Source organism: Argentina anserina, chromosome 5 (assembly GCF_933775445.1).
Source record: "Argentina anserina chromosome 5, drPotAnse1.1, whole genome shotgun sequence".
NCBI classification, from domain to species: Eukaryota; Viridiplantae; Streptophyta; class Magnoliopsida; order Rosales; family Rosaceae; genus Argentina; species Argentina anserina.
The window spans coordinates 719,501-733,947 of record NC_065876.1 but is presented as its reverse complement, the minus strand read 5'-3'; the positions used below and the strand labels follow the sequence as shown (position 1 = coordinate 733,947).

The 14,447-nt window shown below is 37.5% G+C and overlaps 2 protein-coding genes across 2 annotated transcripts; both read right to left on the bottom strand.

Annotated features, from left to right (window-relative positions):
- Positions 1-3,099: 3,099 nt before the first annotated feature.
- On the bottom strand, positions 3,100-5,589 carry LOC126795950 (laccase-1). The gene is made up of 5 exons (XM_050522677.1): positions 5,457-5,589; positions 5,186-5,337; positions 4,850-5,091; positions 4,516-4,644; positions 3,100-4,374 (listed from the first exon to the last, which is right to left on the bottom strand). The coding sequence occupies exons 1-5, from the start codon at positions 5,556-5,558 to the stop codon at positions 3,254-3,256; spliced, it is 1,746 nt and encodes a 581-aa protein (XP_050378634.1). The 5' UTR covers positions 5,559-5,589; the 3' UTR covers positions 3,100-3,253.
- A 3,566-nt stretch (positions 5,590-9,155) lies between these two features.
- On the bottom strand, positions 9,156-13,348 carry LOC126795946 (mitogen-activated protein kinase 9-like). Its single transcript, XM_050522674.1, has 11 exons — positions 12,791-13,348; positions 11,867-12,275; positions 11,661-11,788; positions 11,497-11,556; positions 11,201-11,350; positions 10,810-10,965; positions 10,548-10,685; positions 10,376-10,452; positions 10,136-10,240; positions 9,621-9,849; positions 9,156-9,457 (listed from the first exon to the last, which is right to left on the bottom strand). The coding sequence occupies exons 1-11, from the start codon at positions 13,127-13,129 to the stop codon at positions 9,383-9,385; spliced, it is 1,866 nt and encodes a 621-aa protein (XP_050378631.1). The 5' UTR covers positions 13,130-13,348; the 3' UTR covers positions 9,156-9,382.
- Positions 13,349-14,447: the final 1,099 nt, after the last annotated feature.

Genomic DNA, 14,447 nt, shown 5'->3' with positions numbered 1-14,447 from the left:
AGATTGTGTGTTTGAAATTGTTGGATTTGAGTTGATTTTTGTGGAAATCGTAGGAGGAGGGTGGATTACCGCTGCCTTAGGCGGCGCGTGTGGGTGCGTGTGGTAGCTTAGAGGCGACGTGAGGCCGTGGGGAAGAAGAGGGGGAAGAAAGGAAGAGATTAGGGGCGGCGGTGGCGTGCTACGCGCGGTCGCCGGAGGTGGCGCGTGAACGCCACGTGCGGCCGCGCGTGAATAGTATTTTCAAAACAGTAAATTTGTAAACATTTATTTTTACAACGGTGAATGTAAAAAGTGATTTACGTACTATAAATGTAAATTTATTTTACGTACGGTAAATGTAAATTACTTTCAGTAAATATAAAAGTAATTTCGGAAGGGTAAATCAGTAATTATTATTTACTGAGACATTATTTACATTTGAATAGTATGTATACGTACAAAAATACGTATTTGATATGTATTTGTACATAATACATGGATAGTAAATATATGAATAGTAACTTTGTGAACAGTAATTTCGTAAAACCAGAAATCGCTTAACAATAAACTAATATTACTGTTTCGGCATTTAAGGTTTACGTGACGATTCTAAATTCTTTTCTTATCTTTTCAAGGTGATCGATAATTCAAGAAAATGAATTACTTTCGGAATTGTGGAATTACACTCGAGATTATAAGGTGAGTAAAATCTCACATTACGAATCTACCCTTACGGTAATTCGAGATTTATGCATAATTTTAAAGAATGAAATATGACATGTATATGATATAGTGGAATATATATTTGTATAAATGGTAAATAGGTACATATATATAGTTTGCTATATTATATACTAACATGATTTCGTTGTGATTATGTTCATTTGGTGATGAGATTTATATATCAAGCATGTGATTTGATATGTACAATATGACATGATGATTATTGTATGTGGTTTAACATTGAGTTTTGTTAAAACGTGTTTGTCTTCGGACGAGTTTTTGTCTACGGACGTGTTTATGTCTTCGGACGTGTTTGGCATGTCGGAACCTAGCCTTTGGCCGGACGAAAGTTACGATTCAGTTATAGCTCTAGTCTGTCTGCCGGGACACTGCATATGAGGTAACAGATAGGTTATCGGCCTATGAGTACCCATATATTTTTGATATTGGATGGCAGATGGTTGTCCAATGTCGGCGGCGTACTACATGAGGGGTAACAGAGGGGTACCAGTGCTCATGGGTACCCGTATTATAAATACATTTGGGTAAACAGAGGGGTTGCCCAATTCTCATGAGTACATATATTTTCACATTATTAGACAACCAGATGGGTTGTCTAATGAGTCATGAGTGCATTTATATTTGTTGATTTGTGGATTTTCGTATATATTGATATGCGTGTTATATTGTTGTTTTACTCATACGAGTTGCAAAGCTTATCGGGTTTGTGTTTACTATCCTGATGCACCTATTCAATGGTGTAGGGGGATAACTCCGCAGGTGTGGATTAGCGGAGATTGACGGACCGCTCAGAGGACTTGAAATTATTTATTTCCATCTTGTGGTGAGGACTTTGTGTGGATTTCTTTGTGAGTATTTTGTGAGGATTATACACTTCCATTTGTTATAATGTTGAATTATAAATTTTGGTTTGTAATAAATCGGTTTGACTGAGTTGTATTTTGAACTCAGAGATGATCCGCTGTGACATTTAAATGATTTCGACTCATTGAGATTGTTTTAGTGTTTTTCACGACTTTGAAATTTGAGTTTCATACTCTAAATTTTGGGGCCGTGACAAAATATAAAACAGAATATGTAAGAAAGGATGAATAATGTTGGAGGAGATCACTAATATATATCATCCACAAATTATGCATTCATTCATGTCATGTCTCAATGATTTAGGCCGTAACATAAATTTTTATCGTATTTTAAAAATTGTAGAGTTGTCATGTCTCAAGGATTATTATGTGTTTTGTTGGAAACACCTTATGAGATTCTGAATAATATCATGGGATTATATATTCATTTGAGTATACCGATCCCCAAAGCAACACATATAAAAATTGTTTGCACACATATAGCAAGTCTATGAAGTTCTGGTGTATGGATCAATTGTGAAAACTTCTAAAATATATGGTTTTGGGAACCTACATTTTGTATTCATCAAATTATTGATGAATTTGATAATTGAAGTATTATAGAAGTCTATGAATCGAGCCATATATGGTTGGGGATTCTACAAATCAAACATGTTAGAATAAGTAATATCCTAGTAGCATGGTGTAGCTCCATGCCTGTAAACAATGTAAGATATTCGGTTTGGTAAGTAATTATGCATATGTGTGCATCTGTTTCTTCTATTCCTTCCTCCATAACTAATCCAACTGAGTTCCCAACTTCCCACCAACCATTTTGTTTATTAATACATTGACAAATTTGAGAACATTGGAACGATCCTTACTGTTTTCCATGCCTTAGAAGTGAGAAGAACCTACAACCCTGTCATTAACAATTGTTTTTCTTGTTAATATGCAGAAGCTTAGTGCAATGAAATTGACTTAAGAGTGCCCAAGGGATCTCTCAGACTCTCACCCTATAAAGAATATGAAAGATATATATATATATATATATATATCATATAACAAAGAAGAATATAGCATATATGGTTGCTGGTATTCCCTTGCAGAAAGTGTTCAAAAGACTTCAAACACTAGCAACTTTTCAAGTGAAATGTCCTTGTCTTTCTTTGATAACCTTTCATTTTGGCTTATTTCCAGGTTGTTATAATGAAGATAGCATTTACTTGTGAGAGACCTCAGTCTGGTAATCAACAAATTATTATCTCCATCCACCTCTGTTATGCTATTGACAGTCACCAAATGTGGCACTCAAGTGCTTCTCACTTTTATCTAAAAAGCATGCCTTTCTCTTTTAGCTTTTTGTTCCTTTGTAACTTGTTTAATGTCTTCCCTAATATATCATACTATGACTGCTAATGTGAATATAATTATGAACGCTGATCCCTTTTTGTTGTCATTCTTATTCTTAAAGGCATTATAGTCTGGTTTTGATCAACTGCATAATCAATAAGTAAGACATTATTCGTATATGTGAACTGGTTGATCATCATGTAGATAGGCTGAACAATTTTAAGTTCAAGTACATATATCTTCGAGTTCAAACCGAGTAATTATACAAATATAAGCCTACATCTTGGTATAACAAAATTTTGTTGAAGCAACCAGTGTTGTACTTGATGTCTTGATCAACATGAGGGAAGATCTTTGGGAGGAGGAAGCAAGGATTGAGTTGGTCCATGTCCATTTTGAACTAAGAAGCCTGAGGCAAGACCCCAAGAAGTGTGTTCTTCAAGATGACAATGTATGAACCAAACTCCTGGATTATCAGCCTTGATCCGAATCGCGGCCCATCCTCCACTTGGAACTGCCACAGTGTTTCTCTCAGGAGGATCAACAAGGTTGTACTTTGCTGGATCCTTGGAGACATCGAAGTTCCCAAACCCTTTACCAACTATGAAGAAGTTGTGTCCATGAACATGAATTGGGTGGTTCTCCACATTAAGAAAGCTTGTGCCTTGCAGCACAATTTCCAAGTTTGTTCCATAGGGGACTTGTATGATCTTGGTACCAAATTCTGTGTTCATGTTTTCAGTGAGTGGATCCACCCCGGTATAGTCAAATGGCCTTCGAGGCTTCTCTGGGAAATCGGTGGAGTATTGACTTCTTTTGAGCTTCTTGTAATGAGATTCCAATATTGACACAGCGGGACGAACAAAGGACTGATTGCTCATTGAGGCATAGAAGCTCTTCTTGGCGTAGCCCTTGCATGTTTTGTTAGCAGGACAATCTTGGAGGTTAAGGCTTATAACTGTCACTATTCGTTTGTGGATAGTTTTTGGCACATTACATGGATACTGAGGGGAATGAAGGCTTCTCAGGTTGTCAGAAAATTTAGTGTAATATTTGGTGTCTTCCATCTGAGGAAAGTTGTACATGACAGGATCAAAAGTAGTGACCTTTTTCGGGTGCTCGCTGGTGTGTTCAGTAGTTTTCGGGTTCTTGTACTGCAAGAAACCGGCTGTGGTGGAATTATTGAAAGGGAAAACAGATGTGAGGTAAGTCCAGGCAGCCATCAAGAACATGCCTGAGGAATCAGGCACTTGATTAGCAGTGAGCAGAACATTGGTGGTTTGGCCAGGAGCTATCATAATGGCTTTCGTTTTGAATGGTTTTGTGTATACTGCATCAATCTCCACAACCGTCAATGTGTGATTAGCAACAGCAAAGAAAAGTTCATCATTCAGTGCTGCATTGATGATTCTAAGCATGTATGTTTTGCCATGTTCCACAGTTTTGACCAATGTATCTGCACATTATAATAACATTAACAAAGTAAAATCCCCGAGTCGATGATTGTGATAATCTACTGCCTCTTGGCTAACAAATCAGTCAGTTATATATGGTAAGATTTTAGCCTCTTGTATGATGAAAGTTCTTAGGTATGTACCTTTGTTTGAGCAATTATAGAATGGTCCTGGCAGACCATTTATGGTATAGGCATTTGAAATGGCAGGGCCGCCTCCATACTTCATCATTTCACTTTCCACTGAATCTACATCTCCATTCCACCATTCACCTGCAGCCAAACATAGAACATAGATGTCAAGATATATAAGTTGTTCGAAAAAGAGGGCTACAGTGCATATCAAGCTAACCGCTAAAAAAATGTCCCAAAAGGCCAAAATCCTAAGTAGGTTGTCAGAACTCAGAACAGGAGACAATGTTAAACGAACAACTATAATTGGTGCTGCCAGCAACAATACTATATATCATATTATTACCGAAGATGATGGGGAATTCATCTTGAACTGGAACTGAAAATGGATACGGCATGTGAGGGTGGATGATGAAGGCTCCATAAACTGAAGCTCGTTGCCACGAATGATGAGCATGCCACCAAAGAGTGCCTCTCTGGTCGATTACAGTGAACTTGTATGTGTAGGTCTTCCCTCCTCTAATCGGACATTGTGTGATGTAAGCTGGACCGTCTGCCCATCCTGTCCTTAGTTGCTTTATACCATGCCTGTCATGACCAAAATTCAGAGTTAATGTACAAATAACTCATGTTTGATCACTCCTCAAAGCACATTCAAAGTCAGTATCTGAACTAAACTCACCAATGGAGGGTAGTGTTTTGTGCAATGTGATTGGTCACCTTAATTTCGACATTATCACCTTCATGAACAGCAATCGTTGGACCTGGATACTCTCCATTCACTGTCAGAAGTGACTTTGTGTGGCACAATCGGGTTACTGTTTTCCACTTAACCTGATAAAGCAAGAACCACCAAATCTCAAGGTTTCAGTTCCCCGGTTTCTTTGGATGATCACACAATGCAAGAAACAAAAGTTCGATCAACTTATATACACTCTGGCTAGCTAGCTTACATTGAATTCGAAGCGCCGCGTTGTTTGCGAAAGACAAGATGGTAGAGCTCCAGATATGATCATCAATAGAGTTACCATTACGAACCGGCAAAAATCCTCCATTCTAAAGCGTCAGTAGAAGCCTAAGGGATGTATTTATCGTATACCCCAATTGAGTTTTACGATACTTTCATGCAAGCTATCTTTATATACACCATCAAGTCTCTAGTAAACACCTTTTTTTGATTAAAAATTGTATATTTTATAAGTTATCTGATGTACTGATTCTTGTAAAGACAGATTTTTCTGATGTTAGAGGGTTGGTGAGGACGGATAGCCGACACCGAACATGTCAAAATGAGCTTTTAGAAGGGTGAAATTTGTTTGAAACTTTGGCTGCTATATAGCTTCTAATTTTTAATCCCAAACTTCAGAAAGAATTGAAGTGACCACTAACCTTCTAATCATACAAATTTTAGTATTGAATAATCGGATTTGTCATGTTAAACATATGGAACCTATTGTCATTACCTTCATTGTTTGATTCTTTGATGACTAGAACTGCATGAAGTCCCAAAGCTATTAGTGGGTTGGTAAAGTGTAAGGTTTATTCAGGACAAACTTGGACTAAACCAGTATCTTTTGATTACCAGGAGCAGCCCAAAATCGTTAGATCAATGATTGTGACCTGCTTATATATGGCATAGAAAGTGAGGGTTCTTGAAGAATATTATGAAAATTAATTTAATGTTTTCTTTGGCAATAAATTAATGTTCCCAATTTGGCCTTTTAGGTCCCCTCTGTAACCCAAAAAAAAAATGTCCCTAAATTAATTTAGTGTCGTATATTGTTATCTTGCTCACTTCTTCACCAACTAAAGGGTGGTGTGCTAGCTAACACAACTCTCTCTATCTCCACTTACATGTTAATCAAGGTTAGAGAAAATGACCAAGTAATCATAACTTATCCTGATGATAGAGATATCAGGACAAGTGCTAAAGAAATTTACACATATATGTAGTGGGGTTTGTTGAGTGTTCTACTTGGTTTACTAAGCTGCCATCTTGGAAAAATAATAATGATCCCTTAGTGAGGACAGTTGTGAGCTTGTCAGATTGTAAAACATTTTAGAAAAATTCACAAGATGATGACTTACACCCCCTTAGAATCTCATCAGAACCTGATTTTCCATCTTGCTCTAGCAGTAATTTAACACAGAGCCACTGAGCCAGTAAGATGTAAACAGCTTTACGTAGAAAATAAGGCCCAGCTTTCCTAGTCAAAATTGGCAAACTGCATCTAAAAGAAAATTATAAGCAAGACGATGATCGTACTCTCCAGATAAAGTCAGCTTAAAAATTAAGCCGTAGACACGGCTCCTCGAGAATGAGAGACACAAAGAGTCAAATGGACCATCTTCCTTCTTTTCCAAAGACCCACTCAAATAAACATCTAAAAAAACCACTCAAATAAATTTAAAAGGAGTATATAATAGTTATTTAGTTATTCGTTTTATAATTAAGTGATTTGCTTGTCATAAAAAAAGGGCGTAAAGACCACATATGATGTATAATTAAAGATCTTTTATTTCTTTCTTCCTTCTCACCTTCCCAACAACGATCTTATGCAGCAATTTTTTTTTCCTTCAAGAACCAGTTTAATCAACAATCAAACCACCAACGTCTTTAACAAAGAAACCAACCACGTACAAGAGACCTACGTACAAGAACTGATCTTTTCTTTTTCTTCGTTTTTTTTTTTGTAACTTATGAAACTATCACACTACAATTGTCCAAACACCACAGACTTGAAAATTAGGTTGGTGATCAAACTCAGCGACTCCAATCGAGAAGATAATCAAACCCCAACAAATAAACCTTTCAATAGATACTACAACAAAGCACCGAACAAACAACGAACCAATTCAATCTTGATTGAGATGCTTCTAATACAGACTTCAACAAAGGCACCGGACCCAAACACCAATCCAATAACCAACTAAACCCCAGAAGAACCAATACAGCACAGGACATCGAACGCACAAACGAACCAAACAGTTGATTATTGTACCGCAGTGGAAATTGAACGACACAGCCAAGTCCCAAATGATTATAGAAGGAAGAATTGAGAATTTCTGAATTGTATTACTCTGCTCTACCGCCTCTACGAATAGAGTTAATATACAAAATACAAAAAAAAAACTATTGGGAAACTAATTACTTTTTAATACTCTTACAATATTTACGATCATATTACCACACAAATAACTCACACCAATAGAGCAGCTTAATTTTTATATGACCATATTTCTGTAAAGTATGATTTGGCTCCGATTGATAGACACCCATTGAAAATCAAGGTAGCTGACAGACTGACTCAGACTGACAGAAGTATGCACTATCGATCCCCTGACATCATATTTCTCTCGTTCTCTTACGATACACTGGAACTTATCACCAACTCTGTAGTCAATTTCCAAATCTAATTTTCTAATGAATTGCTCATGTAAATGCCAACTACCCCAAAACCAAAATTAAAGCTCTCTCAGATCAATTAGTCTCACTCCCAAGTCCAAAGAAAGTAAAATTCTTCTGCAAATCATTTTATTTTGATTGCCTAGTTATAGGTCAAGTACTAACTATTTAAGCTGACACTTGTTAAGTTGTTATCTGGTAGTTTGGTACTTCATTAGTTCATTTTTAAACAAAATACTGGTCACTATTCTAATTTTTAGTAACTCGACAGTTTAGTCATTCATGTTTCAATTTCAACTGATCACTCTTTATATTTTTAAATTTTAAACAATTTGGTCATTTCGTTAAGTCACTGTCCAATTGCACCGTTAAGTTATTGACTTGACAAACATAACATAAGAGGGTAAAAAATCACTTAACGGTATAATTAGACGAAGACTTAACGAAATGACCAAATTGTTTAAAATTTGCAAATATAATTGGTGATTAATTAAAATTGAAACATGAAAGACTAAACTGTCGAGTTATTAAAAATTGGAGAAATACCTAATATTTTGTCCATTATTTTTTTAACTATCTGACATATTGAGGGAGGCCCCAAGTTGATTCCTGAAGAACCCAATTGCTTATAGGGCACTTCATCAGTTTACATAGTAAACTTTGACACTTTTGTTTTTCTTTGTTGCAATAAAGTCCCAATAAAGTTTGAAACTTTGAGGTTGAGAACACTCAAAGCTTGAAACTTTGAAGTCCCAGAAGCAATGCGCGGGGAGTTACGGCGGATTTATCGTGACAAGGAAAAAGGAGGTTTCCTACTGCAAGAACTCTCCATTGTAATCGGGCTTTCAACACTGCTGCTGTATTTGCAGTGACAATTGGTGATGGGAGGAACTGTGTTCTTGAATCACTAGCCGAAAACAGAGAGCCTGATCCGTCGGAAGGGAATGAGAACGCCAATTTTTTGTTCAATTTAGAACCAGCATATCTTTTGTCCGGGAACAATTGGACCTGGAACTCGATGGCTCCAATGGTATACATTTTCAGATGACAGTGTAAAGTAAATCTGAAAGATGCTTTTTGTATGATCAGTAAACTACTTGTTGTACTCTTGGAGATATTACTGGGTCTACAGAATTAATCACACAATATACTAAGTGATTAAGAGTTGATAACATTATTCTGCATGAAACTGCAAACTAACACTGCTTCCTACTGTTGTATCAAACATCACTAAACAATGGGAAAAAAATACATTGTTGCTTTCTTACATATAAATACTTAAATAGTTACAAGTCACAACACTGCCTTGTGGTGACACAATGAAAGAATATAAATCATGAGGTCCTACTGTGTTAGCTTCTAACTTAAGATTATATCTTCGATTGTGGACCGCTACACCCTTTTCAACTAAACGGGGTTAAGGAGACAGAACGCAAAGTTGCAGCTGTTTTTACTAATACAGATAGAAGAATATCACACACGAAGAGATTCGACCTTTTGGGCTAAACCATCAACTGACTCATCATTGACCTCAGCAATTGGATCCTCCTGTACGAAAAATATAGTAAGACAAAATAAGATGTTGGATGGCTTCTAAAAGGCGAAATGTCACAGTCCGAGTAGCAGTTTCTGTCTACAATAACAAACGGAAACATGGAAAGAAAGAAAATCACTGTATTATGCTCGGCACATCTACAATAATATTACTAACCTGCGAATCTTTCTTCTGTACACCTATACACTTGGAAGCACTGATGCTGGCACTCTTCAACAGGCTGCGACTGGAAACTGGTGTGTACTGTGTCTTGCTAGGTCCATTTGCATTTGGATTATCAGAACCATCAGCTGGAGGGCTGTTAAGAGTTGTGGCAACAGAAGCTGCAGTCCTTTCCAATTCATTGCTTTCGTCAGCATCCTCCTTGGGTGCAGGAACCCGTTCTCTGGGAACCAGACAGAAAATAAAAAATATATAATAAAATAAAAATGATGACACATATCACACAATCAGTGACCAATAAACATCACCAAACTAACTCATCTTTGTTAGCAGCCCAAGGAACTAGACCAGCATGGTAATAAGACAAAGAAGGGTTGCTATTTTGGGGAGCTAAGCAAAGGGAGTGGAGAATGGATGGTATCTTTAGGGCAGAAGTTTGAATGCATATCATGTTCCCCTTCTGACCCAGCTAAGCTAAACTGATTCCAAGGTGTTTCTCCAACACATACCTGGGCAAGGAGGCATGCTGCCTTTGGAGTGGAGGAGTGCCCCTTTCACCTTTCCCATAGTGTTCCTCAAGATGTGCAAACTGTCGCTTGAATCGATCAACACCACTAGATTGACATAAACAGATCAGACTGGGTTAATGACTCCAAACACAAAAGTCTTTCAAGTAAACCTCTCCACACGAATTGAAGTTGAACTGAGAATAATACATCATTAATGACAACAAAAAAGTGCCTCCTTACCTAGGATACATAAAGCTGCTTGTTTGATCTCCCCCTCGGAGATACTCCTGCAGCATCTGGGGATGATACTCTAAAATCTGTGAAAAAGACATGATTTATCATAGTAAACACTAGTGAGGTGTATTAATTACAGTGAGTTAAAGCAAGCGGCCATCAAATTGAAAGATCATACCTCCCTGTAAATTAACTCTCTAACATCATCTTTTGTCAATTTCCGTCGCTCAAACTCAAATTCAAGTTTTGAAATGGGCTGAGTGCACGGCTCACGATCCACATTTGCCAAGCCATGAAAGTATGGATCAGCTAATGCCTGCAAGCATAAGCATTAGGACTATTTGAGGTATTCTGTTCTCTAAGAAAATTTACAGGAAGCATTGCAGTGTTCAAATTATTCAACAGATAGCATTCCATGTATTCAAGCTGCTTAACTGTACCTCTTCTGCTGTCGGACGATCTTTGGGATCAAATGCAAGAAGTTGCTCCAATAGGCGGAGAGCTAAAGGATCTGCATTAGGGAACTTATGTGTGAAGGGAACTGGTTGTTTTTTCCGCATGCTACTAAGGTATCTTCTTGCTTTCTCATTCCGAATCTGCAGAAGATCATTTATAAAGACTCGGTAAAGATCATTTGAAGCTGAGAAAGAGAACTAGAACGGTGCCTGGGAGCAATATTTTAAAAGCTAATAAGTTAGCAGTCACATGATATGTGGAGGGCATTCTACTATGAGAACTGTAAGTGTGAAAGAAAGTGAATTTCAATGGCAGCCTACTAAGAACTTTTTTTTTCATTATTGGGCTTGCAGATATTAGAATATTAGTACTAACCCTTGCAATGGATTCTGAAGAGGGCGTGCCAAGCAGATCAGTCATGAGATCCAATTGATGCACCACATTTTTCCCAGGAAACAGGGGTTTTCCAGTGAGAATTTCTGCAAATATGCATCCTATGCTCCAGATATCAATTGCAGGAGTATACTGCCAAAACATCATAGAAAAGTTAAGATTACAGATTAATATAGAAGCATCTATATGCATCTTCCCATTAGCCGTCTTAGTAACATGTGAAACCTCAAAATGAGATACATTTATAGCAGAGTTCTCAAAAATGAAATGTAGCTTACTTTAGAGAAAAATGAACCGCAAAGTTCAGGGGCTCGGTACCATCGAGTTGCAACATAATCCTTCACAGGTACAAAGGAAAAAATTAGTCTGATGCATGGTTGGTTATAGGCATTAATGGGTAACTTATAATACACACTTTCAGATCCTTTTGGTAGCAACTTACAGTCCAAAAAATAGCAGATGGGGCATCATTGAAAGATACTCGAGCAAGACCAAAGTCACATATCTTTAATTTGCAGTCAGCATTAGCAAGGATATTTTTTGGCTTTAAATCTCGATGAAATACATTAGCTACAAGAAGTGCAGAGAAAATATATAAATATCATCTAAGGCAGACGGACACTAATATTATAACTCCAAAATACCAACCTGTATGAATATACTTTAGACCTCGAAGAAGCTGGTACAGGAAAAATTGATAATGCTCAGGGGTAAGATCATCATTTGCCTTGATAACCTGGTGGAGGTCAGATTCCATCAACTCAAACACAACATAGATATCTCTGAATTCTCGCCGTGAAGGAGGAAGCATAATGTGGTTTATTTCAACAATATCAGGATGACGAAGCAAACGAAGAAGCTTGATTTCTCTCAGGATCCTTGTAGCATCTGAAACATGCTCAAAGACATCATTAATCTTCTTGATCGCAACCTTTTCTCCGGTGTGGGTGTCAACCGCAGAACCCACAACACCATAGCTTCCTTTCCCAATGACCTCCTGAACTTGGTACCGGCTTGCCTCACCATATTCTGTGAAAAATTCTGACTCTAGGTTGCTCTGCATAACAATAATAATAATAATAAAAACCATAATTTGTAAAACACAAACAAACCAACTCTTTCCTTCTCATAACTTCTCACTTCAATCCGAAAAATGGCTTTAAATACACATAACACTATTAAAATGAGTGAACTGTTGTGCCAGAAGAACATTTATCTCTTCAGGAACCTCAAAATGAAAATGCCACCCCATCAAAGTTTGAAGCTTTAATAACTAAGCCTCACACCATTAAAGGAGCAAAGTACTAATCATCCTCAAAATGAAACACGGTGAACAATATCAGCTCAATTGGGCAAACCATCCACGCCTATTATCAAAGTTTGAAGCTTTGATCTTTGATCAGAGCAAAAACCAAATAAGATTTCAGTCTTTACACTAATACTAAGCCAAACAAAGCCTAACTCACCATCAAAGTCCAACAAAGCAAACAATGAGCTACAGAAAACAAACAAAGGAAGCGAAAACAGATCAAGACCCAGATCGTGAAATGCAGAGGAGAACGAGAAAGGCACCTTCTTTTCCATAATGGACGGCGGCGGTGATGGTCGTGGTGGTGGAGGATTAGAGTGGTGGGCCCGTTTGGGAACTCGGATGAGCTTCAAACCAGAAATGTCGAAGTCGTCCTCAACCTGAAACTGAAGAAGATGGTCGTCGTCCTCCTCTTTTTGGAGACAAGCGGACGATTGCGCGCTTATATCGCCATCATTATAAACACGGTCGTTATTATTCGGATTCGGATTCGAATTCGGGTTCGGGATAGTAGTGGAAGTATTAACAGGTTTGGAAGTAGAAGAGGTACGACGTTGAAACCAGCGACGAACACCGTCCACCAAGGTTGCTCCACTCCCCATATAACTCTGTGTTCTATTTTAGTTAGAAGCCTCCCAAGGTTGATTCACAGCCACACGATTCGCTGCATTGCCCGCTCTTGTCGGAACTCGGCCTACTTTCGAGGTTTGATCTGACTCCTGCAGCCTATGGTTTGTTAAGGTCTTGGAGCTCCTGTCTGGTTTCTCGGAGGTACTTGGTTCGAGTTCGTGTCTGATGATGGGAGCTCAAGGTTGGGGATGGGCCGCCTTCTTGTCTGTTGCTGTGGATATTGATGCAGGCAATAATGCATGTCGCCCACGACATACTATATAGTGTTGCCATATTACATTGTAAGTTTGTAACTGCATTTTCAATTATGGAGACATGTTTCGTGCGATTTTTTTCTTTTTTATTTAATCCGGCAAACAACTTTAATTATGACATTTGTATATTGTGACTCGAATTCATGTGCTAATTCCGAGTTGTGTAAAAAAGATAACTAGAGTGATTCAAACGCTCTATTTTTATGCATAATAGAACCATAAGAGTTATCCAAAAATTACACACATACATAGTAGGTTATAACCATGTAATTCTTTCACTTCTCATTAAACTAATAATTGATTTAATGAGAAGTGAAAGAATTACATATTTTCATAGTAGATTATACATTTTCATGAAACCAAATATCTAAAACGATTTGGATAAGGAGAAAACTAAAGTCTCTAATATAGACAATTCCTCTGATATTTGATCAAGTGGGACAACTGGGTTGCCAGCAAGTATGCTGTGTTTCAGGAGGGATAATTGACTCTAACCACTTGATTAGTTGATTTTCATCATAATCAACAGTTAAGAAATTGTATGCTAAACATTTTGAATTTGGTGGCCAACCAAATCCTATTGAACTGGATTTTCCAACTGTTTACCTCTTCTCTTCTGTTCTTCCTTTCTCATTTGCGATGTTGATTTTTTAGGCTATCCAACATTTCCATTACCGTGATGCCTTGCTTGTCAACACACATGCATTACTGGTAAAGGGAAATTTTCAATCTCCTTTTCCGCTTTCTCAAAAATTGTTTAACCGATTGGTGATCCGGTAATCAGGTAATGCAACAATATATTTCAACCCAGATTGCATATAAGAGTGTGTTTAGCAACGCTGGCTATTATGTAGTGAAACACTACTAGGAAATTAAATGTTCCTTCATTATAAATAGTAAATATACATTTTTTTTAATCGAAGATTGATATTTGCTTAAACAATGGCCAGAATGAGAATACCGAACTACTGTCAAAATACCATGACAGAAGTAGACAACTACTAAGACCAATACCCTAACTAAGGTTGAAAAGAGC

Bases quoted from the DNA above. Each gene is read 5' to 3' on its own strand.
- LOC126795950 (XM_050522677.1), bottom strand. From the start codon at position 5,558: ATGGAGGATTTTTGCCGGTTCGTAATGGTAACTCTATTGATGATCATA. The intron at 5,338-5,456 runs GTAAGCTAGCTA...TTGCTTTATCAG, and splicing joins CGCGGCGCTTCGAATTCAAT to GTTAAGTGGAAAACAGTAAC. The intron at 4,375-4,515 runs GTACATACCTAA...TATAATGTGCAG, and splicing joins CTATAATTGCTCAAACAAAG to ATACATTGGTCAAAACTGTG.
- LOC126795946 (XM_050522674.1), bottom strand. From the start codon at position 13,129: ATGGGGAGTGGAGCAACCTTGGTGGACGGTGTTCGTCGCTGGTTTCAA. The intron at 10,686-10,809 runs GTACAGTTAAGC...TTATGCTTGCAG, and splicing joins ATCGTCCGACAGCAGAAGAG to GCATTAGCTGATCCATACTT. The intron at 10,453-10,547 runs GTATGATCTTTC...TCTTTTTCACAG, and splicing joins GAGAGTTAATTTACAGGGAG to ATTTTAGAGTATCATCCCCA.